This window comes from Odontesthes bonariensis, chromosome 1, assembly GCF_027942865.1.
Source record: "Odontesthes bonariensis isolate fOdoBon6 chromosome 1, fOdoBon6.hap1, whole genome shotgun sequence".
In the NCBI taxonomy this organism is placed as follows: domain Eukaryota; kingdom Metazoa; phylum Chordata; class Actinopteri; order Atheriniformes; family Atherinopsidae; genus Odontesthes; species Odontesthes bonariensis.
The window spans coordinates 27,538,555-27,565,184 of NC_134506.1; the positions used below are offsets into that span (position 1 = coordinate 27,538,555).

At 41.1% G+C, this 26,630-nt stretch overlaps 1 protein-coding gene across 1 annotated transcript in view; it reads left to right on the forward strand.

The window, feature by feature from the left end:
• galnt2 (UDP-N-acetyl-alpha-D-galactosamine:polypeptide N-acetylgalactosaminyltransferase 2) overlaps window positions 1–26,630 on the forward strand; it is a 49,327-nt gene that overhangs the window by 2,504 nt on the left and 20,193 nt on the right. Inside the window, exon 2 of the mRNA XM_075462831.1 lies at window positions 26,179–26,266. Coding sequence (XP_075318946.1) covers window positions 26,179–26,266 — 88 coding nt within the window. The remainder of the gene's footprint in view (window positions 1–26,178; window positions 26,267–26,630) is intronic.

The following is a 26,630-nucleotide window of genomic DNA, read 5'->3' on the forward strand; positions in this document are numbered from 1 at the left end:
CACTCTCACCTAATGGACTGACTATTTTTATTGTATTTCTTTTAAATCCAGGCCTTAAAAAGCCAATTCAAAACTGAATCCAAACTTCAGAGATTCTTGCACATGATTGTACAATTTTCTTTAAAGTTGTGTTGGTGCATTTTAGGCCTGCAACTAAGCGTTATTTTTGCTATTGATTATTCTGTTTTTTCCCCCTGAACTATTTGTCTGTAAGATCTCATGAACTAAATTCAAAAGCTTAGAAATTAAGTCTTTCTAGAGCTCAAAGTGTTAACTCAAAATCCTTAACATGCAGCATTATGACACATCAGAATGAAAATGTTTAATGTTCGTATTTCCCCACCCCAGTCCCCAATAAAATGACTTGTTGGTGTATATAGAATAGTTACAGTTCTGTCTTTTTTTTTCATCTGAAAGCTTCCAGCGACCTCATTCCAAATGACGGACAGTTGTGACAATGAAATGCTTCCCACATTTCAGCTCCTGTCAGATTCTCTTGCTTTCATCCAATCCACCTTAAGAGGCTACATGCGGTTGTGTCACCGCCGCTCCTGAGCACCGTGACACAAGTGGCCATTTCTGAAGAATTTGAGCGACAGTGTGTCTGTGAGAAGAATTAGTTCAGCCTCCTTCTTTAGCTCAGTCACACGCTGCTGATAGTTTGGCTCCACTGATCAAAGCATTTCTACTGTTATCAGCTGAAAAGTCCCCTATTTGGGAGAATATGCTTCATCTTTGAGTGTGAACACCAATTTAAAGACACTATTTGACTACAGACTGCTCGCTATCTGTTTGGCTTCCATATCTGACAAATTCCCTCTGATACAGCAGGAAAAATAAAGAAACCCTCAAATGTCACAGTGTGTCCTGAGGTCAAGCGCAAACCTTTGCACAGAATGTTCTTTGTGTCTTTGATCCGAGACCTCGAGATGATTGATTTGAAAAATGGATCTTTCTGTTATTAGTTTACACAGCGAGTGTTCCCGAGCGTTTCTCAGGTTTAATGGACCTCGATTACATCAACTTGCGGCGTACAATGAGAGAAACATGAACTGATTGCTTTGTAAGCTTTCACTATCTGTCCACATTGTGCAGTGGGGGTATTTATACTTTTAAAACACAGGATGATGGAATGAATGTATCCTCCATCATAATCAGCGAATGGACTGAAAGTGAAATCTCCCTCTTCTCTTCTCCTACACTTGTTTCACAGTATGTGGAATTGCAGGGAGCTTTTGGAGACACCCAGCAGCTGAACTCGAAACAAACCCACGTATCTGTAATAGCATTATTGTACGCAGGAGGAGGATGTTACACACGTAAACCAGCTTCTTCACTACAATCCCCCATTTAAAGTCTTCTTTGTCGGACAGACCTAAGAGGGATTTCTTCCTGCCAGCTCTTGAGAGGCAAGCTTCTCACTGTTGAGTCTACTCTTCTGCTAATCAGTGGAATGCATGCAAGCTGAGCTAAATGGCAGTTAGAGGAGGGTGGCACCAAATTGTAGAAAAGTCAACAAACGCGCTTTATGAAGATATTTATAAACTCTTTTGAGGAAAGCTGCAGACAGATGGTGGATTTTTTTTGATTGAATTATTTTCTAAGAGGAGTAGGGCAACGTACATTATGTGTGGAGATACCCGCCACAGTCGTTCTTAGAAACAACTGTTTTCTTGAATTAGAACAAAGTACAAGCCTGTGATTACAAAGAGCCGAGAAGGGAAGAACGAGTGTGCAAGAATAAAAAATAAAAAAACCCCGCAAACGCATGCGGTTGACAGTCATGTCTCATTCATTCGTGCACATATTGGGAAATGTGTACATGTAGCTCATTTCTCAGTTGAAACGTGGAGCAACGCTCTGAGTGGCAGGTATTTATGATCATGTTCTAAGAAGGTTTAAATTGGTTTTGCGTTGGCGGCAGCCGAACCTCTGGGGGTCCTTCGTTCTCTGGAAAACTGCAGAGGGGAGAAGAGAACACAGGAACCAGTTCAGGAGGGATTCTGGCTGGTGCAGAATTGGTTGAAGTTACAATGTGTGTCTTATCTGCAGCTTTAGGGGCTCAGCCTTTGCCTGTAGCTGCATGTCTCAAACTTCAGCTTTATCAATGCATCTGTCTCTCATCGCAGGCAGTGTGACTCCTCTGACTCTCCGACTGTCAGTTAGGATGAAGGTGATGTGGCAACGGTTGAGACCGGCCTTTGCTCCTCAGCTCTGTGCTCTGCGAGTGGGCCCTGAACGAGATGCAACAGTGTTGTCAGCTGTCAAACTCGCACGCCTACACAGATCGACATGTGTAACAAGCATACGTGTATTGTATCTGTGGTCTTTAAAGGTAAAATCTGTACACACGCAGCTGCACTCATGATATTGATCGAACATGTTAGAGTTCCTGTTGGTGTGTAACCACAGAAGGGTTTCATATCTTTAAGACCTGTGGCTTAGAAACCACTGGAGGCCCCTGGAGTTCGATTTGTTAACAGTGCCCAAAATAAAATCTAATGCCAGCCAGCATGAAGAGCCAATATTATTAACAAAATAAACACTCTTTCATAGCACAAACGCACGAATCAATGAGGCTAAATTAAAGCTTGGGATCCGTGAATCCTTTTCAAATATATGGTTTTGATTTGAAGTATTGAGTGTGTGTGTGTGTGTGTGTGTGTGTGTGCGTGCACGCGCTCTTTAAACTCATGATCGCTTCTGTCAGATGCTTCACTCACCCGTGATGTAAATTTGGAAACCAACTGTTATTTACTGTTGTGTTTTTGTCTGAGGATGCACTTAAATAGAAAAACTCTTTTTTTTTTCCCATAGTCACATCAGAGTCGGGCAACTGCATAGCTGAGAGTCTCAGGAGAGAGGTGGTGTCTCTCTGGTGGAGCTGCTTTACAGATGTATGTGTGTGTGTGTGTGTGTTTGAAGAGTTGACAGACTCCTCACTCTGGGGACAGTTGACATTATATTTTGAAGGCAAAACTGTTACTGTAGCATCTGGCTCCGTGAGAGAGAAGTATAAGAAAAAATCCACAGTGGATGTAGAAATGTTCCGCAGATTTGTAAAACTTGTGATGAAATCAAGATAGATTGTGGTGTGTTGGACCTTTCCCACATTATTTGTGAAATTGCATATTGAAAACATGTGAAAACAAAGAAGTAATGGTGAAGACAAAAATACTGGTATGCGTGAGTGTGCGTACATAAATGAAAATTTGTATTTTTATGTCGGCTCTCAGTCTTTTTGAGGAAGTGTTAGTATAGCCCTAAGCTGTATTTGTTCTGCATTATTGAAGATAATCTACATCACTCACATTGTTTTGGGCCTCGCACAGCCCTCCTTTTGGTCATCCCACAGATTTTCAGTTGGATAGATTTCTTGGCTTTGGCTTTTGGTTTCGCACATTAAATGCTCTTTTGGTGAAGCCTTTGTCGATTTGCATGGATGTCACAGATTCTCAGTGTGCAGAAAGGCAACGTTTATTTTTACCCTCAGCTTCCTAGCAGAGACCTGACAGGTTTTTTCCCCATAATAGTTGGGCATTTGCAGCTTTTTGGGATTCTTTCCAGTCCCAGCTGAGGAAAAAAAGCCTGAAGCTGCCACCACAGTGGGTATGGTGTTCTCCTGGATATGTGCTGTGTTTTTTTTCTTCTCACAAACGTGCAATCTTAAAAGTTGCTCTCACCAGAGTTATTTCTCTTGTGGGATCATCCAGTTGGATATCTCAAATATTTATCCGATGAGAGAGAGGCTTTTAAGGTCTTTCCAAAATGATTTTGGACGACTGGATTTACAGGTTTGCACAATTCATGGACTTGGATGTTTTTCTGCGTCAGAGAGGATTCGTTCCGGCTTGTCTAAAGCTCAGATACACAAACAATAAGAGGAGATCAATATCACATGTCTTGAGCAACCGGCAGTTACCAGAAAGTCCTGCTGCTCCTTCATTGTTGCAGTAGGCCTCGGAGCAGCTTCCTGGACAAGTTTTTTTTTTTTTTTTTTTTTTTTTTGTCCCATCATTTTAAAGCTCTTTGTCAACCGTGCATTGAGGTTTTCAAGATGTGAACCTTACCTGGAGTCCATCAAAGCCATGTCAGACTGATGTTAAGCAGGATTACAAACCATAAGGAACAAAAAAGACAAGTTAAAAGAGAATTGTACACACTGTAGGGAAGAGCTGAGCAACTGTTCATCACTTGATCAGAAATTGAGAATATTGCCCATCAGTTATTGCATCCTGCATTGTACATTGAAGAAGTACATTCTTCGAAGTCATGTCATAGGGATCAATGTTTTTCAACATTAATATGATTAAAAAGGTTAAATATGTATCCAAAAAATTAAGGGCTCAAAAATCTATCAATTAAATCCTAAAGAAGCTTTATTTTTACTTTTAAAAGCTGGGTAATGACTGAAGGTTCTGTCTGCGTTTGTGATGTTGCTGGATGTTCCCGCAGGTTCCCAGAAGTGACCTGAATATTCCATGTGAAGCATCATCCAACACCCTCATAACTTATCCAAATCAAATCAAATCAAATTTATTTATATAGCACATTTCATGTACAAACAGTTCAGTGCTTTACATAAAATAAAAGCATTGCAGCAGGGAGTGCAAAAAGCATTAAAAATACATAAAAGAATATACAAAGAAACAACCCAAACTTACCCAAAGCAGTTTCTCAAAAAAGGATTTTGGTTTGAAAAACCGAATGGAGCTCTTAATAGGCTAATTAAAGGACTTGAGCAATAATTGATCAAACAATAAGTGTGCTTCAAGAGGATCAAGAAGGTAGGAGCAATTATGGAAGGATGGAAAAAAGAAGGGATGAGAGAAGGGGATGAAGATGGTTCTCCAGCTCCAAAATGGAAGAATGGTTGGTTGTTGCAGCTGTGGCAGTTTTTATTTTGCACTTGTCAGTTAGTGCTGAAGTGCCAGCGATCGAATGGTTACACTGAACAGACAGTTGTGTAGATACCAGGAGATCAAGTTTTAGCCATAGCCAAGAAATTCTCATACTTTACATAATAACTCTGGTTTTGTGTGTTTATCTTTTTTTTTTTTTTTTTTTTTTGTCATTCCCCTCTGAGCTATTCGTCGAATCCTTGTGGTTAAACACAACAGCATGTCGCACCTCTGTGCACTCCAAACAGGATTATTTTCCTCTTACGACAATTTTCTCTCCTGGCAGATGATGAGGATTCGTAGAAAAGTTAAAAGTGGTGCGGGCATCCATTGTTAAAGGGGCCCGCATGGAGAGGAAAGCTCTTCAAAGAAGCCGTTTCTTATTATGAAATCAAAAGAAAGTAGAGCAGCCCTCTTTTGTACAGTTTATCTCTGAGACGCAAGCTATCGTGAAGGTGTCGCAACACTGAATCCTTTTTCCTTCTGACCTACACAGCGAGGTCAACAGCAATCCGTGCTCCTGTTATCAGTTTAAACTATACAAATATAAACCTGATTTCGAGCACAGGTGGTCAGTGTTTTGCATGCGCCCTGTCTCTAACAAGGACATTCAATTACAGGCTATTATGCACCTAACTGCAACAACCACCCGTGTAATGTAGCTGGCATTTCCATTACTGGGCTGTGCTGTAATGGAAGCGATGCACCCCAGAGCACAAATCCCCTCAGCTGTAAGCTTTTTGTCATTTCTCTTCCACTCAAGTGTCTCTTTCAGCATCTAAGAGTAGAGAGACATCCCCTTATGTTTTTATCTTTGACATATTTGAAAATCCAAGCAAATAGGAGACAGACTGCAGCGGCGTCTGCGTCGGATCTGTAGATATTTTAACTTGTTTTTAAAAGCTGCTCCATCTGCCTCGCTCTTGGCTGGTGGTTACAGCCGACTTACAAATGTAGTATCAAATGTATGCAGAATAGACGGAGAAACAAGCAAACAGGCATCCCGTCCACCCACCGGTTTCTCGTCCTGACACATTCGCAGTAGATGAGTGTGTGATCTCTCACAACTAGGTCACGGGATCCTGATGCTGACTTTATGCATCTGCCACAATCTCAAATGAGCTGCAGATCTTTCTTCACTATTTTTTTCAATTGGTTCTTTTTTGGGGGGAGCGGGGGGGCATTTAGCAACATATAGAAGACAAATGAACAAAGGAAATGACTTAATAATTGTACATAAAGATATCTGCGTACATTGAAGTGTAAAATCTGATTGTTTCTGAAGGTTTCTTATTAACTTACATCATATGTTTAGAGGAAATATCATTTCTGACATAATTTCCAAGGATTTTCTGTCCTAATGAAGCAGTCAGTGGCCATTTGGGAATCTTTTAGATGCTTTATATGTAGAGCACTTTTAAGCTGGTACAGCAAAGCTCCTGCTGTGTTGAAACAGAATTTTAAAAATGAAAGAAAAACCCGACTGTCTGCCAAAGTGGTGGGTAGGTGGATAGACTTTCTTAACAGTGGCTTGTGGGAGGTGTTAATTTTTAACCCTGCTTCATATTATGGTCACTCAGTCTTACACTGGCATTTGTTTCAGCTTTACTAAAATTAAAATGTCCACCTCTTCGGTTTAGATGAAATCCGCTATTTGAGATGCACTTCGATTCTGCGTTATCCGATTATCTTTTTTTATTAATAATTAATCTCCATATTTGCCAAGCTTTTACTGTCTTACCGCTGCCTTTCGGTTTTGATATCCGTGTGTCAGACTGACTGAATGAGACGTGGTTTCTTGTTGCGTCACCTTCCATGTTAACACTTGCAGAGGAAGATCAAGGTAAGATATTACCCGTTTCTCCAGTGCAGTCATAATGCAGGTTGTATTTCTATACATGCCACTCACTTTTTTTTCTTCTAACTTGGGTAACAAAAATGAATTACATCACTTTACAGGAAATGCTCTTGTGACCTTCCCACCTCATTCCACCATCAGACAGGCTGCCATGGGTATGAAGTGAACACGCTCCCATACAGATATCTATAAAAAGGTCCACATTCCACAGTAACATTTTAAGGTTATTGGTCAGCACTAGTAAAGGAGAAGCTTGTAAAGTGGCCTTTTACAGGATGGCGAAATAGGTTTTAGGAAGCAAAGGTGCTGACTCGGCTCCCCCGGCCTCTTCTGGCTCCTTGTAAAAGAGAGAAAAAACGGCTGAATAACGTTCTGAAGGGCGATCGGAAAGACTTGTCTGACGAATGTCATATTTTTCTATTTGCAGCCAGCTACGAGTCATCATGCGATGACTGTAAGAGGGTTAACAAATAAGTCGAGAAATCTGTGTGTTTTACGTGGAGCTTGAACGAATCACGAATACAAGTTGTCTGTCCAAGATGTTGAATTATGAAATAAAATGTAAAAAAAAGAAGGAAAAAAAAGGTGTGTAGCACAGCTTGCATGTAGGTAAAAACAGACTGCTACTGTATGGCATATTCCCCTGCTGTCAGAGACCTTGGTTGGCGGTCCTGTAAAAATAGACCCATTTAACATAATGGTAAAGCATGCCTCTGCTTGACACAAACCCTCAATTGACGCAGACTTCTCCCTCAGGACTGCAGCCTGCTAGTTTTCATGGTCGGAGTTAATTGTGGTGATTCTATTGTAGGAAAATATTTGGTGCTACCTTTTAGTTCTAGTCAAGAATATCAGCATTGAAAGAAAACCTGTAACCTGATTTAAAACCCCTCTATTTTAATTAAAAGGACAAAAGTTGTGGAATGGATTAAAAGGTGCAGTCCAAAAAAAAAAAAGTACTGTCTCTGCCTGGATCAGGTCCGGTGCTGTTTTTGTCTCTTTCTTTAATATTTATGTTTATATTACTGTAAGAACAAAACGGCCAGTGTCTTATATCAGCAAAAAAAAAAATGTTGCTAGTTTCAGACTGCAGCTTGCTTAATACATTTCCCACACCCTCTTCATTCAGTGTCATATAATTACAATAAAAGTAATAATGTAATATGATAGAAAACTTCTTTCTCTCATGGTGGTCCGACTGCAGACTAGATGTTTCTTTCTCCCACCTTTGTCTTGAAATGCAGAGTGGCATAATTAAAGTGTGCCTGGAGAGGTGTTGGCTCGATTCTTTCATTGGAAGCCCAAGAACAAGAAACCTCAAACAAAGTATTTATTATTGGTCACAGGTAAAGTATGGCAGCGCTGGACTCGGAGCGACAGAGCATTATGTTATGCATATTCTGTTTTTCATTTATCTTGTCCACTCTGCTCATACTACGCAATGTATGTCCTTGAATGGTCCAAGAATTTAAGATGGCATAACTGGACAAAATAACTGGGACAGATGAAGGTTCTCTATCTTGTCAGATAGGTTTGTTACATTAGATACACGCCTGAAACGACACTCACACACACACGTTGTTTATTGCATCCAAAGAACATGACGTGGACGGTGGTTGGCCTGTTTGTCACAAATAACTGGCCAATTATACTCAGCCGCGTGTAAGTCCAACCTCTGTAAGATAAATGTGAAGAAGATAAATATGAACAATTTCCAGATATCGGGGCTCGGGCTGACGCATTTCCTGTGAAGTCCAGTGCTGCCATACTTTACCCGTGACCACTAATAAATACTCTGTCTGTGAACTCAAGATTCCTCCGGCTTGTTCTTGAGCTTCCAATGAAAGAATCGGGCTAACACTAGCTAACACAGAGACTAACTACAACAGCAGTTCACTTGGCCATACAACATATAAATTCTCAAGACTTGTATATTTTTGTTATGTGGCTAAGTTAACTGGTGTTTTTATTTTTTTATTTCTTCCACCTCAAAGATTTGTTTCCTGTTAGTGACCACTATTCTTTCATCCTTATTTATTAGAGCCATGTGTGGCATAGTCTTTTGGCAACAGTTCACAGCAGTTCTTAACACAACTATTGTTTCACACGTTCAACAAACAGTGTTTCCCTTTTCCAGTAAATATCTATTTATCACCGTGGATGGGAAAATGCTTGCATGGATCATTTTGTCACAGTGTACATATATGTGAATGTGTGTGTTGAATTTGCTTATTTTCCCTGACTCGGATCATATTTCAGCTTTCCTCTAACAAACCATATGGTAATGCATTCATTCCCCTCCGTAACCCTCCTCTGCTCCATCTACATTTCTTTTCTCTGCTGGTTATTTGCTCCTTGTAATGCTGCTCCCCCTCTCCCCATGGATGCATGCATGCATGCTTCGTCGTGTTATTTTTATTTATTCCTAATGTATTTTGTTCTTTTAAAGCTGGCCAGAATTCAGTTGGTCACAATGGAAACCAATTAGTCTACACGCTGTTCCTACAATTTACAGACCCGTCAGAAGCAAGCCTGTGGCCCATTTTGGGCCCACTAACCCACACTTTTTAGAGACTAGACTAATGGAAGAAAGTAGTAGAGTATCCTGAGTTCTTGAGCCAACAGGGCGTCGTGCCATTTTCCGTGTCTCTGTGTTTCTGCCTTAAAAGGTAGGTTTGATTTATCGGTGTTTTCAGCTCTGTGGGGGTGGAGCAGATGTGATTAGCCGCTTTCGGACAGACAGTTCTAAGAAAGTAGTTATCAGAACTACCCTCCTCGAATTTCGTTCTGATAACTATCCTTCCCCAGCGGAACTGTTTCAGTCTGCATTCGCACATGAGTCGGGACCTGATAGGGACTGATGCGCCGCGCGCAGCCGTCTGCTTCAGTGACGTGTTAGCCGTTAGCCGTTTAGCGCTACATTCAAACACAAAACAAAACGGTAAAAGTAAGGAGAGTAGAAAAAACACCACCAAGAAGCTAATATGGAGAGCGGGGAGGCCACTGTGTTTATGGTCTGCATGATGGTGATATTAATCATGGACAATCACATCAGGCGTCTAATATCGAGGCTGGAAGAGCTCACAGAGAGAGTCAGGAGATACTTTTTTATTTCATGAAGGAAGAAAGGAGAGCAGAGCGCTGCAGACAAATGAGACCAGTGTAAGTTTAACTTATTAAACACCCGCTGGTTGTGTCTGTGTCATATGAGGAGACATTTCAGCCGTGAATTACATGGGGCGTAGCTACCGACCACCACACACCTCCCTTAGATCGTTCTATAGAACTATGAAAAGACCCGACCTCGGAGAAGGAGCTAAATAGTTATAGGAACTAAGGGAGAAAGCCCCGAGTTGCTGTATGTCCGAACACGGGAGAAAACGGCCCCGCGGATTAAAAGGTTATTAGAACCGCCAAAGGTTCCTACAGTCCGAAAGCGGCTATTGTGTCAGACCTCATCTAGACGAGCTAAGAATAGCTAAGGCCATCTAACACCTCAACTTGGATTGGTTTGAAATGGATCGTTTCTTGCCTTCTCTCCCGTGTGTTAATATAAACTGATGTCATGTTTGAGATGGGGCCAAGCCTGCAGCTCACATACACTTTACAGATGAAGCCGTGGCTAGCTGGGGCCAGGCTATATGGAGGTGCCCGTGCATTCACCTCTTTGTGTGATTTTTAATACCGTGTAACTGCATTCTGCTTGCAGAATATGCGAATGGTTTATTTACAACAGCACAGGCTGCTGACTGTCAGTTTTGTTTGTTCCTGACACACAGCGTCTCACCTGTCAGCCTCCATCTCCTCTCTGCTCTTCCCTGTGTCGCTACCCTTTCACAACATGGCAGTTGCAGTGTGTGTGATGCTCTCTCTCGCAGGTCAGAGTTAACTTGTCAGTGAATGATTGACCCAGATGTGCTTAAGTACAACAGCAGAAGAATCAGCAGTTTCGAACAGCCAGAGGTAAAGTCTGAATGCAGTTCCTGTCAGCTGACGGATTAAAATGGTAAATGGAATAACGCCGTCTAAACTATCACAGCAAGACTGAGATCAATTGCAGCAACGGAGCATTTGTATTCTGGCTGGATTGAAGTCAGCACCTTTTCATTTTGGGTTGCTGGCAGATTACTGAGCTCTCACTTGTTACCATTCACTTTTCTCGCACTGCAGCATTCTTGAAATGAAATCAATAAAGGTCTCAATAGTGGCTTTCACTCGGTCTGTTCACTGAATAGTTGAAATTTAAAGGCAAGAGCGGATTGTTGACCCCCTCCCGCACTGTCACCGGGCCACTTCCTCCCCCACCTTCACTCAGTCTGGATGGATCTTTTGGAGAAATGTGCACCGATTTTAAAAAGAAACGCACAGTGAAGGAAAGAGACGTAAACCACCGACGTGTGGTCCAAAAGATGTTAGGGTTGAAACATTTGTGACACTCACTGGTGATGTTTTTTTTTTTTGTTGTCGTCGGTGAACACAGTGTTGGTTAAGTTGAAAGTTCTTCTGCTGTAGATCTCATGATCTTAATCACCGTCATATCTCTGCCGTGTCTATAGCTTTTAAATGTGTTTATTGTACAGTATGTTGATCTCTTTATTTGTTGTGATATATCGTTGTATTGGTCATTTTTGGCTACAATTTCTAAGGATTTTATCTTGGCAAAAAAAAAGAAGAAAACTCGACATGAAAGTCACGAAGTAAAGAGAGAATAACACCGTGTTGCACAGAAGCAGCAACCTTTAATTTGGAATACAAACCGGTCCGGTTGTTTCTTTCTTTTTGTTTTCAATGTTTTGTCACTCACCAATACCCTTTCATGACTGTATTCAACTGGTGCTCAGAGAAATATTTTTCACCGCTGAACTAGAATGAGCAACACACCCACAAACTGTCAAACCAGTTCATGAAAAATGGTTTGATAAAGGTCTGTAATATGTCACTGTCTGGTTTCTTTAAACACAAGGTCATAACTCAGAATGAGACGTATCCCTCTTCCTGGGGGGGGTGTAGCAATTTAGGGTCTGCATCCCATTACTAAAAAAACAAAAAAAACTTGTCTTTTCTGTGTCGGAAAATCTACAGAACAAGAAGCAAGTGTGTAATTATCCTTCATCAAACGCCTTACATCTGTTGCCCTCCTGTAACTCCAGCCTGTTGAACACGTCTGAGGTTAAATGCAGAGCTGAGTTTTGTGTCGTGATCCTGTTTTAAGGCTGACGGGCTGCGTGTTCGGTGTGTAACAACACACGTGCAGAAACGTGACATACTCCTGCATCAAAGAGGACCCATTGGGACCAGATGTCTTAATGACGCATACAAAGAGGGCCTTGAAGACGCACAAGATCTTGTATTTACGCACGCACACACACACACACACACAAAAAGGAAGAGCATGACGTGAGCCTTTCTGTGGATTCTTTAAACATTTCGCCAAACATTAATTTTAGAGCTGAAGATCAGACAGGGGGCACTACACTGTGAAACGGCTGATTTCATGCTCGGGCCCGTCACCACACAAAGCGAATACGTATAAAGCTTCTGATTGATGAAAAACGACAAAGATTGAGCTGTGCACATTTTAAGGTTTGGGCTTGAATCAACACAGTCAAAAGTTTTCCTTGATTTCCTGTGCGTGCTGGTCAGCTCTGGAAGAAGCACAAAAGCACAACTACCTCTTGATGTGAATGCAGCCCTCGTTAATACACCTGCCCGTGTTGATATTAGGATAACAATGCGCTTTCTGATATATTGTGCAGACCAGTCCTGTATTTATGGAAGGTAGTACAAATAAATTGCATCAAACCAATTAAAACTGACCCGTTTAACACTTGGATTCTTTTTACTGTGGTGACATGCTGTTGTAATATATACGCGCTTTTAGCGTTGTCTTGCTGAAATTGGCAGATCCTTTATCTGAAAATTATTGCCACCTGAATGGTAACATACAGTATGTTGCACCAAGACTTGCATATATAATTTGGAATTGATGGTAACTACACAATTATGCAAGTTAGCCATGACCTGCGTGCTAATGTGCCCATATTCTGTCATTAATGTAGTTTTTTAACTGTCTGCTGTTAAGAAATGGTCCCTCTCCTGTTTTTTCCTGGACGACACGTCTTTCGTGACTTCCAAAGAAGTTCAAGCTTAGTTTTTTCAGACCACCGTCCGGTTTCCCACTTCAACTCTGCCCATTTCACATAAGCTCTGACCCAGAGAAGCTTGTGATGTTTCTGGATCTTGTTCATATGTGTTCAGTTTATCTTCAACTTGCATTTGTGGATGGAGCAATGAACTGAGTTCACTCACGAGTGTTTTCAGAGGAGTTACACCACAGAATAATGTATGTTTTTGATGTAGTGCTGCCCAAGAGCTGAAAGATTACAACAGAAAAGATTGATTTCTCTGGGTTTCTTTCAATTTGATTATATTATGCACCCACTGTATTGTCAATTTTAAGTTCAGAAACATTATTATTAAATTGTGAACAGTTTATCCAAGCGGTCTTTTAAAGAGTGGGGAACCCTCTCCCATTTACTTTTAAAGGATTGGATGCTCTCTTTACACCATTCATGATTTCACCTAATCGGTTGTTAGATGTCGTACCAGGTCTTCTTTTCTATTTGATATTATGTTTTTATCAGTTGAACAACTTTGTTTTTCATCTCTGCCCTGACTTTTTGGGGCACTGAATTCAAATTGAGCATGAATAATGTCCTTGTGCTTTTTTTTTTTTTTTTTCAATTTAACAGAATTGAAATGATTCATAAACTGGACTTTTTGGAAACGGGGTCATAGTGTCGCGAAGTGTAAACTTATGTTGCTTTACTTCAGCATCTACTGCTCGCGTCCATATGCGATTCACATAAACATCCACATCCATGAGAGCAGTTTCCTGACTTACAGCAAACTTTTCTCCTTATATGGCAAAGAACATATTTATAGACTTAAAGCTCCGCTCTTGTTCCAAACAAACACAGACGCACTCTTATGCTATGAGATAACGTGCTGTAGCGCGATTTCAGCTGGTGTCACTGCTGTAATGCTGATGACCTCAGCATCGCTGGAGGATGTAAATTAATTCAAAGCGGTTCATTGTATTGATCTCACTGCCTTTTTTAAAGCATATTATGACTATAGCACATTAAATTAGATTTGAAAAACACCAGGAGCTGCAATTTACACAAATGACACGAACCTCTTTGTGTAATGAACAGCATTATGGAAACTCTCTTTGACGTGCATATTTCCTCTAAGCCAGTGGAAACCTTTCTAACACCAGTGGTGTTCTGTGGCGGTAATCACAGAACACCACTGGTGGTTGAGGAGGGACAATCAATTACTGTTAACAGGGAGGTGGAGGAGGAGGGCATCAAAGAGGGCAGGGAGGAAGAGGGGGCTTAAAGGAAAGAAAGGAGGGGAAGCAAGTGGTTGATGAAAGAGTTTGAATTGAGGATTTCAACATCTCCACCCGCTGCACCCCACCACCCTGACCTACTTTTCCCTCTGCTGACACACTCAGATGATTCAGCGCTTCACTCCATCTCCCTCCCTGCTTCTTCTTTCACCCTCGTGCTCGACTTTTCTCTCCTTCTCCCTCTTGCTTTGTCTTGTTCGGAAAATGCCTCGTCCCGTGTTCCTCCACCAGTGCCTTCTCTCTTTCGGAAAACTGAATCTGAACTTGGCCATAGTCAGAAGCTGGTGGTTCAAATTCATTCTCAAACTCCTGCCGACTAACAGCGGGGGGAAGAAGCTGCTTTCTCAGTGCTCAATAGTCACTGCCACCGCGCAAACATTTGGCATTTTGAAAAAGATTTTACGGATTGGGAATCGAACATTTTGTTTCTTAAAGTGATGATTCACAGTATGAATAACACCAACAGATGATGCTATTATGACTCCTTGAGTGCTACTCACTCGACATGTGACTGATCGTGCTTAAACCCAGGTAGAGGGACCAAAAGCGCATACTTGTACAGGATATAATCGGCGACTTATTGGATCGAGTATCCCGCCTGTTGGCCTTTCTTCATTTGCCCCCCCCGCTTCTCCTTTCTCACCCCCACAAAACTCCTCCCTCCCTCTGTCAACAACTGCAAATCAGCATTCCAGCGTTCTTTCAAGCATTATTTCTTACTTTTTTTTTATCTCACTCCCTTCACGTCTGGCTGCACTCCTGGACAGAAACACAAAGGGTCCTGTCTGTGACCACTCTCACTCAACATGAAAGGAGTGTGTGTGTGTATAAGATAGCATTACAGTGTGACAGTGCATTAGCAGGACACCGTGGTACTGTGAGCTCTGTTTATTGTAGCTGCTGAGCCTTCACTGGCAGATTGAGTGGACATTTGGTTGTCCTGGGAGGTGATGTTTCATAAACTGGCCTGGCTGGTTATTTTACTCGCTGATGACCAGTAATTGTCCCCTCTCCCGTACTCGTTTGTGCCTGCTTTTCAAAACTGAACTCAGGCCGGCTCCTCCGTCCACTCCCGTATTAGCATTTAGTCGAAGGTGGATTTGAAATGACTGGTAAATACTGTATATTGATTTTACATTACATTACGGTCATTTTGCAGATGCTTTTATACAAAGCGACTTACAATAAATGTGTTCAACATCGGTAGGCGAAAGAACTTCAGGTCACAAGAGATCAGAAGTGCATTTCCTTCCAAAACCAAACAGCTAAGAGCATAACTAGTGTTAGAGTAAGTGCAATAAGTTAGGTACCTAGACAAATGGGGGAAAAAGACAATTCAGAAAACAAATAAGTGTGTAGGAAGCTGGGAAGCTGATTTAACTTTTGTTTTGAATCTCTGGTTCTGGAAGCTTAGAGATGGTCTGTGTGAGGCTCGCCTAGATCGCAACCATGGGCTGCAATGCTAACAAAATGTTAGTTTAACCATTAAGACCATTTTACCATTAAGTTTCTACGGCGGTCACCTGCCGTCAAAGCTCTTGTAAACATGAACTGAAACATAAACATAGTAAATACTGCATGGCTTTATGATTTGGTCACAGTCCAATACAAGTTAGCCTAAAACTGTCATTTTGTATTTGACCTAATGGCGGCAAAATTCTTGCCTGACATGACTGTCAGGATCCCACAGTTTTCCCATTTTTCGTGCTGATGCGCTACATCTATTTCCACTTTGTTTCTTTCAAAGCTCACTTTTTAGTTCAGCTGTTTTTTTGTTGTTGTTGTTTTTTTTACCCTTTTTGCAAGTTCATTCCACTACATAGCATTTTTTAAGCATTTTCCAGTGTTTCACAAATAGACAAAAGTGACAAGGAAGCATCTTCATGCAATACAAGCTCAGCTGTGATGGATTCAGATTTTCTCCTCCCCCCCCATCAGGTGTGGGCAGGATTTCATTGTGAGCTTTCTCTGTAAGCAGAGCCACCCGCCCAAGATAAAAAAGGAAAAAAGTTGATTGAATTTTTGTTCGATGTCTAAGGTCATATTTTCTCGTTTTGTCTGACACACCCAATTCCGAAGACATCGAACTTACAAAGCAAAGAAAATCCCTGGAAGGTGTGTTGGGGAAGATGTTTGACATTTTTTGCCTCAGAATTATGTCAGCGTTCCATCGCCTGTTGGAGTAGTTTCAATAAATTGTTTGAGCTTTGGAGAAAAAAGAGCACTCCTCTGCAACAGTAGCTGCCAGTGTTGTTAAACTGCAGCTGTGGAAAAATCAATGCAGTAGACGGCTCAAATGTTTAAAACTTGATTTCTCCCCAGGGGAAGGATATCCCACTGGGTGGATATTTTCTCAGTGCCAAGAGGGAGCCGGTACTTTGTAAATCATTGTACCGTACAACGAAAGATGGAGGAAATGTGGGCCTTTTGCAGTATACAATCTTTTATGAGAGCAACAGGTTTACAGTAGATGGTGCACGAGCAGGATCTGTGTCTGTGATGTGGGTTAGTAATTAGCTTCTGTGTAGCAGCTCAACTAACTGAAGTCATTTATTGTATCACCTACCTCAGCCAGTGATCGTTAAAGAGTGAGAGGAAATGATAATTGGTTAGATCTGATGGTTTGTTGGAGCTCGAGTCTGTCTCTCTATCTGTGTGTGTGCGCGTTTTGTTGCATGTGTTTGTGTGTGTATAAGATGCAGATGGGGTTTTGGGAAAGAGGCCAGCACACACAATTGTTCCATTGAGTCTTACAACGCCTGTCTCTCTCTCTCTCTCACACACACACACACACACAGGCACACACACACACCCTGGTGAGACTTGTCACAGTTTGCTGAGTGCAGTCTGAATTCTGAAGCGGGTAAAGTCAAAGTGCATTCAGGGTTGTTTTGTAGATCTTACAAACGGCCCCCTGTGTGCTCTTATTTATTTGTTGTCTTGTCCTCCCTAGCTCTGTAATAAAGTGTTTTGTTTTTTTTTAATTCTGAGGGATAAAATTCCAAGACAACAATTTAAAGTTAAAGACAACATAATTGCCTGGCGCTCATGTCCAAAGCAGAGCATTTGTTTTGTAATGGCCATGCTGCGCCCTGTCCTGTACTGGGTGAGAGTTTTGATTGACCACCGGCATGCAAATGTTTGGGCACACCCCGTTACAATGAACAGCTGCAACTAAAAGAGGACCTGATTCCCCAAAAAATACAGCATGAATAATGAAGCAATTTTTTTATATTCTTTAGGCAAGATAACTGTTTTAATGTCGTCTTTTACTGTTAAATAAAAGATAGGATCTTAGCAAGATGCACCGGTCCAGAAGCATGGAGGACATTGTTCCAGCAGATCAGCATCTACAGACACATGTGCCATGCTTGCAGACAACAAAGCTCCTCGGTTTGAAGGGACTCATTATAGAATATACCTTCCATAATATATAACCTTGTATTTGAAGCAGCTTGTCTGGTTTTTTTCGGCTTTAATTTGTGTTCTCAGACTATTCCGCGTCCAGCTTCCTCTTTCATCACTGGCGCTGTCGTGCATCATTCAAACAGCGCAGCAGGAAGACCTGTTAATGCAGTGAGAGTAACCACTCTAACACCAGAGCGAATGATCCACCCAGGCTAGCATGATCCGGCAGGTGTGGATAAACCTACCATTGCCTTAGCGTTGCATTCTTTTTTCACTGGTGTTGTTCCCTGTTTTATCATTCTCAGTTTTTCTGTTTTGCTCTTAAAAAGAGAGACAATTGACATTGTTCTAGTACATATCCCTGCAGCATTATTTTAGTAGGAACGGTTATATAAAGTAAAACCTGGTACGATGACGTAGATGAAGATGTTTTTACTTTAGGAGGCTTTAACACGAAGCATCGGTCCCAAAGGTTTTAGCTTGCTGTTTGTAGGAGTGAATGTAATGTTCAAAGTATTGATTCAATGATGGACTAAACTTCAAAATTTCAAGCAAGCGATGATGAAGCAAGAGGAAGATGAGGGCAAAAGAGTAAGAGGTGAAGAGATGGATATGGGCTGATCGGTGGAGGTGAAGAGGAGAAGAGAGATTAATTCAAATGAAATCAAGTCAGGAGGGGTGCTCTTATATAGAGGATTCACACATGTATAAGTTGACAGTTTTCTGCCCTAAATGTGATCCCACCAGGACAAGAAAAGTTATTTTCAATAGCTTAATTCTTTAAAACCCGATTGTTCCTCCTCTGGGTGACTAAACAAAAGGAAGTGCAAATGCCGAAGCCTCTCATCTGCATCTTTCCTCCTCATCTAACCTCGGTCTCCCGCTGTGTGATGACATCCCACTTATGGCAGTGTTTTTTTTTTTTAGACTTGTTTCCAGCAACGAGCCTCTTTCACTTCTTTCATCTTCGTGTTGAACTGCTGCCAAAAGATACTGTGTGTTTGTGTGTTCCACGCGTGTTTTTGTGAAGCCCGAGGACGGCGTGATTAAAAGCGGAGGAAGAAAATTTGACTTGTTCTAGTTTAGTTTTTCTTTCTTTTTGTCCTGGATAAACAACTTTGAGCGTGAGGAGCAGATGACGCCATCACTGCAGGGATCCTGAATCGGGGAAATTAACGCGGTCACATAGTTGATGCTCGCAGCCTCTGAGTTTCAGGAAGCTGCTGAAGACTCCCTGCTCGTGGAGGGGGAGACCGCGAGATTGATGAATACAGAGGTGGAAGGATGTAAACCTTTGGTTACAAGATTAATTTTACTTACAACAAATACGGGTTTTCTGTGATTGTCCATATGATATCTACTCATTCTCATGAATACAGCATGATCTTTAAACTCTATTAAATGAACATTTTCATTAGTCCTCTTTTTTTGTGCTCCTCTACTTTTTTTTCTTCTTTCTTTTGGGTATGTGTGTGCTTGTAATTGAGATTTTGCCTTTACTGGTATGGCAACAGACTTTATTTTCCCAGCAATACCACGAAACATTGAGAAGCTTAGTTCACTTAGTGAGTAAATCGTGTGAAGATATATTGTATACTGTCAGAGAGAAAAGTGTCAACACATTCAAATTGGAGGCATTTAACTTAGTTTGCTTGGTAGGAAATGTCATCAGTGCCACAGTTATTTCATGGTAACCCTGTTGAGGGAAATAACAACGTTAGGGGCGTCGGTGGAAATCAAAGTCAGTAGGCAGTAGGTTTCAGTAGTTTTTTCCCGAGTGAGCTGGAAGTAGGAAGAAGGGTGATGGGAGTTAGTTGTTAAAAAGGTTATTTTCCCAAGCTTTGTGATGGGGGTGGGAGCCGGCAACTGTCCCGACTTGTGAAGAAAACTCATTCCTGAGACATTTTTTATGTTTGTCAAACCAGGCAGGCTGATCAGACATGGCTTCCTGTCAGTTATAATGGTGGGAAAAAACAAAGTCACGCTCTGTTTTTAAAAACCTTCCTTTTGGTGTTTATACTCAGGAAAACTGTGATTCGATGTCCACTGGGAAGGCTAAAGCTGCATCTTAGATTTATGCTTCTAGCCCCCGTGAAAAGTTTCTCTTCACTCCTTAGGGAGCTCAAAGTTTGGTTTGGAATGCTGCTGAGAGCCATGCTTGGAGCTGGTTTGGAGTAGGTATCTTGCTGAAGGACACTTTAGCAGGACAGATGATGACCGTCTCAGGGGCTTGGACCGCAGTGGTACAGCTAAAGGACATTTCTAATAAGGAACAGCTCTCGCAGGCATGTACCAGCCTGCGGGTGAAAGCCTGTAAGCAGATGGCATATAGCAATATTCCTCTCTGGGTTTAACACATCAGACACAGTAAATATGACTTTAAAACGACCATGTGTTAAGCAATGCTAATATTTCAAGTGATTTCAATGTTTTCTGGTTAGCTTTATACTACATCATATGGTGGTAAACAGAATGGCTCTGGGGAAACTGTCATTTTTCATTGTTCTGTCACTTTTTAATGACAGTATTAGCAATTAGCTGCATGAGGAGATGACTAGCAGGTTAATCAGTGTTATTTTCAGGCCTAAACAAGTGATGAAAAACAAAATAAACAAACAGGAATATCAGTGAATTCATCATCATACGTGTCATCCCTGCTGCTGCCGTCCACCAGTGTTTCGTTGCCTCCCTTCCCTGCTGATCCTGACAGCTGATTTCCTGCCCTGCCCTGTACTGTTGTCTTTAAGTGATGTTGTCATGGATTAAACCGACAGAGCAAATCCCATCGTCGGCACAACTTGTCGTATCAGAGATGCGATATAATCTGGATTTTTTTTGCTCTGGAATCAAACCTGTTTTGTTTTGATTCTGAATGTGACAAGTCAAACCTCTGTCATGACCTCTCTTTATTTTACCTCCAACTGACTGGTGGGAAGATGTCCTCTTCACACACCGTTCAGATACTTTAGAACGATGTATCCTGTTGATGCGTGTTTGAGCAGGGCGGTGTGTCTCACGCCTTGGAGTGCTGTGTTGTGTGTGTGCGTGTCTGTTGTTGATGAACTGTTGACTCCTGTCTGCAATAATCTATCAGTGTATGTGATCAGATTACTGGATTATAGTAACTATTAGTTACTATAATCCAGTAATCTTACACACACACACACACACACACACACACACACACACACACAGTGAGCTCACAAACCCTCCAAAAACGCAAATATAAGCTGACACTTGTGGAAACACACTCACAGGCCTGTTCTGATCTGTCGGGAGCTTAAAGTCCATCAGAAGAGAGAGCTCAGTTGTGCCCTGAGCTGATCCTTCGGTTTGCAAAGACACAAGTTAAGAAACTTGTTTGAATAGAAATCAATCTCGAAATTTTGATTAACTTTTGAAATGGCTACTATTGATTTTTAAAATAAAAAAAAATCAGCTTTGATGGTCCGAGTGTCCACACACAATTTGAAAACGTCCCTTGCATCCTGCCAGGTGTCATTTTCTCCATTCATCCCCCGTCACCCTTTGTTAAATCAGGACTTTAAAAGACCTCACCCAGTTTTTTTAATGCGTTAATGATTCTTATTTCTGCCTCACATGAACCAACAACACAGAACGGAGATAAATACATGTACATTACATGTAAGAGTTGGTAGATGGATCGTGCCAGTAAACCATTTAAAGCTTTAGAAACTAGCAGCAATGTTTTAAAGCCAAATAGTTGGAAAAATAAATTGTGAACATCTCTTCTTTCACACTCATACGAGCATTTTATGTCAAGTCTGTGTGACCCAAGTTGATCTGCTGTGTTTTTTTTTTTTTTTTTGATAATCCTTTACTTTAGTGGGATTTTCTCCTTTTCCATACTTACTTTGAGTCATGTCTGTAATTTTAAAGTCTGTCTACACTGTGCTGACACACAGTTTGAGTTGTCGCGCACCTGCATCAGCATCAACATGTTTGGCTGCTCGGGTTCAGCAGTCTGTTGGCTTTTTGGGGAGCGGGGGCATCCAAAGGCTTTCTTAGGCAATAAAGAATCGTCTGCTATTAAGCTGCAGGTTTCTCCTGTGTAACACCAATGATGGAACCACTTATTACATGGATAACATCTCTCAATGGAGAGTTGTCTCTCTGGCTAGAGAGCTTGGAACTGATTTTACACCCTGACTCAAAGAGGTCTTTGAATGAGCCAGTTTGTGTGTCTGTGCTGTTTGAAACATTCCTGTGTGTGTGTGTGTGTGTGTGTGTGTGTGTGTGCATCTATGTGCTATTACCATTTGTCAGATGACATACCAAGCAAACTGCTTGGTGTAGCATAAGATGGCATAAGATACAAAAATATGATGATGGACATCAAGAAGGACTGAAAGATGGAAAGATGGAGGAAGAGATGAGGACGAAAAATACAGTTGGTGCTTTCTTCTGATGGCAAAACTGGCTCTTCTTGCACATCTGTTGATTAGATGAAGCGCAACAGACTCGTCCAAAATCCACCCACAAGCGCCTCTAAATTTTAATAACTTTTTACCTCCTTTATGTGAAGACTGTGTTTTTGTTCCAAATTAGAATATCGTGTGGTTGCCAACCCCATGTAAACACTGCTCTTAAAAAGGTAAAGTATATTCATTGGGCTCTTATATGCTTTGAGTTTAGAAGTGGATGTTTTCCGATCAATGCTGCTCCGCAGAGCTGAACAACAGAGTAGTTTGTGTGCGACGCTTACTTCACAGTTCTAGCCTCATGATGCTGCGTTCGATAACAAACGAGATTATCCAAAGGTCATAATGGGGAAAAACATCAAAGAAGATACCGGCACAGGTTCCATCTTCTGTTCAGAATCACGGTTTAAGGTTTGTCAGTCAAGACTTCTGTTTTTTTTTTTTAAAATCAGTCCCTGGAAAGAAAGCTTTCTAAGTAACCGTAAACTTTTTTATTGGATATTGAGTTGATAAACTATTTGGCAAAGCGCTGGAAAAACATGATTTGTTCTTTTCTTTCCTTAAGTTAAGTTCATTAAGTAACTATATAGCTGCCGACGAGACAATGCTGTTATCAGCGAAGCAAACAAGCAAACTTATGCATCGAACATGCAGAGGTTCTGAGTTCAACTTTCCATTTCTGAGCTACAAAAAATGCAGCGCGATGTCACACTGGGGATGAAGAAAAAGACGAGGAAGCCAAAGAATTCTAATCTGAGAATCATCTGAATAGCATTTTTTCAGACCAAAGAAGACACACTAAAAGGTCCGAGATTGTTTTATGTTGGAATTTTTGAGCTGATAATCATTTCAGACACCCAGCTCGATGTCCTGAAATGAGCCGACACACCGAGGTGCGTTATGGGAGAGCGTCTTTTTCACGGAGGCAGAGCAGATGGGCGCTCAAGGCATTTTAGCCAGAATCCGTTCATGTGATGTGTTGTAAAAATAGCTGTCCAACATCTGCTCCCTTATAATCCTTTTAAGTCATGATTCAATCAGCTATAAGTCATATTTATAGCAGCCATTTGTTGCTGAATCACGCGGACTGCTCCTTAAAGCACTGCCTTGTTCTCATCATCTCCTCATGTTTTCTGTCTTGCTTTTATTCGTGATGGACTCCAATTCCCATAAATCACAGAGAAGCACTTGGAGTGTACCGACAGTATTGTACTTTCTGTTCCATCTCTCTATCTGGTTGAATCTCTTATCTCGTTGTCGATTATTCTATCATGAAAAACGCCACATCTGCTAATAGAAATGGAAACCTGATGTTTCCTCTGGGAAAACGAGTTCTTAACACAGGACCTTTGTGGGAGCATTGAAGATAAACATGCATTCAAAGTGAGCTGAAGCAATTTTCTGCAAAAACAGATGGGGAAATTGTGTGTTTTTTGACAAGAAGCTGTGCAAAATCTTATCTTAAGTCTTTCAACACTCTGCGGGTTGTCAGAAATATATATATTTTTAATGCTTTTCTACGATACATGTTCAGCTCCTCGGCCACTTGTCCTTTCAGTTGTTTTTCCTCTAAATTGAGAACATTGTAAGATCCAATATAGTCAGTTTGATATCCATCCACCAAAATATCCAATTTTAATGTTTGACCCTGACTCGCCACACATGGCTTCAACCAAAAGCTGTGTTAAATGTACTGATGGTCACAGCAGGAAAAATGAATCGTAAATTGACCAATGGTTTAATTCCATTTAGCGTCCTGGTGATGATGCTGGTGGTTTATTGACACACTTTCATGACTTGAACAGAACAGATTTAATGTTATTAGTAGCAGCTGTCTTAATCTCATGAATCCCTTTTTGTGAAATATTCCTGCCACGCAAAATGGACATTTACATCAGCACCAAAGTAAAAACAAGAACTTTTAAGTGAGTACTTCAGAGCAGTATGCAAAATAAAAATAGTGATACCATTGAACGGAATGGAGTTATATCTACACTGTCCTTTTGTGACAAGTCAAAAATGGGAAAAGACCTGCAGCTCGCTGAATGAGATGACTTAAGAGCACATCTACTGTACTCAGGCCAGCCGCTTTGCCGTCACGGCTCACTTAAAAATGCCAGGAAGACTCACCACTTTTGTTCCACAAACTTGAAGGTGAGTATGAATAAGTAAATGCAAATTTGGTCCAAATTCGAAGTCAGATGATGGAACTGGATTTTCTGAGTCACGACAGTCTGGCGATGCTTCCTGGGGGGAAGTTGGCAACTTTGTGCACTTGCCCAGCTTTGTTGTGTGTGTTGGCAAACACACAATGTTGCACATGAGCAGAGATGCTCTGGGGAGGATTTTTCTCACTTGGAGGCAGTTTCAACATGTAACTGTTTCCTCTTTTTTTTTTTTTTTAAACTGAGCTGTGGACTCTGAGGCGTCCACGCATATAAAGAGGCAAATTACTTTTTAATTTCCTTTGTTGGAGAACCAAACTGTAATGTTGAACTGTCAAAACTTCTGAAAATTCACTGAGATTCAGGAGGCAAAGAGGCCCTTCGAGGCAATCCCAATTAGACAACCTCTTTGTGATTATTTGAAATGAGTTTAGATTGGCTCAAAATTCAGAGACATGGAATTTTCATGGTTTGAAGTGTAGTCTGTAATATATTGGGGCAAAAACCTTTTCTGCAAAACACTGTTGACAAAGCAAACGTTCAGAGCTAATGTGTAGCTTTATTCTAACCGACAATCTATCCTGAAGCTGTAAAGCTGTATTTCTGCAGGTAGGAATACTGTCAGCTCTAGTTTCCATCCCACACTGCGCAATACCATCCAACTGTGCACACACTCATCTCTCCTGTAACACTTACAGTTGTCTCACAGTTATCGATATATATACGTTTTTATTTAAGTTGTTGTTGGCTGTGGACAGTCAAATCTTTTTCCAGTCATTGAAATGGGTGCAGTTGAGGGTCTTTTCATCGCATGTCAATAGGAAAAATGGAGTGAAATGATGGGCAAGAGTCGCACAAAACAAAAGCAGCAACTTTCAAAGGGGTGAAAAGCACAGAAACAGTAAATGCTTGTCTCAGGTGTAGAAGGCACCTGCGAATCACTGTGGTTGTGACATCACATTGTCCTAAAGCAGTAAAGCAAAAATAATCGATGAGACATTTTAAGTAGGCTGAAGGTGAAACTGAACTATAGAACAAAAAGGGAGTTGAACTATAGCTTGTTATTAAGCCAAGGTCAGCAGACTGCACATCAACTTAATGGGGCTAATTGCTCTGCCTACCTGTGTATAGATCCGGGGCTTTAATGGAAACACAAGGCCAGAAGGATGAATGGCTCATTAATCTGTTCACTTGCGTAAAAGGTTAAGGAACGAGTGTGACTTATTTTTTTCTGAGCAGAGCTCAGGGAATGAATGGGTTCGAGAAACTGAAAGGAAATTATATGTAAGTGTGTGTTGGTGGATGATTTTAACCTTGTTCCAGGCCTTTTTTTTTCTTTTTTTAAACAAGTTAAATCTTTTCATCCTCAGAAAGCTCACAGATATCTTCAGCAACAAGACAACAAATGCAAAGGATTATATTTAAGAGTTATTTTATTTTTTTGTACTTGTTGTTGTTCATCAAAAAAGCTTTTTTTTTAAGATTCAAGCATTATTTCACAAATAGACAAGTATATGTTGGATTGATATGCTGCTTTTACAGTTTGCAGGACATCTTGTTTTAAGATTAGACTACAGTGAGCAGACTCATCCTGCCTCCAAAATGACTGATTCCCATTGGGCTAAATTAAGAGTTCAAGTGTTTGTTTTCTGTTTTGAGCTTGGAGTGAATGCAGATGTGAGTCGGAGTGATCCCAGTCTTTCTCGCATACAGTGCTATGCTTTGTGAAGTCACCCATCATCTCTCAGGACACAAATATCTTCAGGGCACCGTTAAAGTTTTGCAGAAATTAAATAAAGATGGTTGTAATTTACCCATTTAAGTTCCTTTTATCTGCAGTCCTTCTTCATCTACTTTGCTCACACTATCAGGTGATTCTCCAAATGGGAATGGGTTTTTGTTTTGCTGTGTTTCAGGTTCAAATATGTGCATCCAAGCAAATGTGTGTGAGAAATCGAAGTCTGAGCATGTTTCTTGTTGCTTTCAGGATGATTGGGGCTCCAGTGACTCCTCCAGCAGAGGCAAAGCTCACAGTTCTGACGACAAGGCCCACAACGTGGAGACTCTGCCACCAGGTACCGACACTTCGTCTCCCTGCATCAGCTGATCTTCTTCACTCCATGCTGTGAAACTTCTCACCACCTCAACGTGGTTTTTCGACAGTTGCTCCACCTCTCCTGCCTTTTCCTGCCACGGTTTAATAGCACCGACAGTTCATATCAAGGCACTTAACTTAGATTAGAACATGGTCTGGGTGAATACTCGATTCTGATTGGCTGGAGAGTGAAGGTTAAAAAGTGTTCATTTACACAAAAAAATGCCTGACGACAGTTCTAAATTAATGTGCTGGCTCAAATGCTAGTTGGTAACCATGGCAACGGAGACTCAACGTTATTTCAGAGTTTATTTACCACAATGGCAAGACAGACAAAAACATGG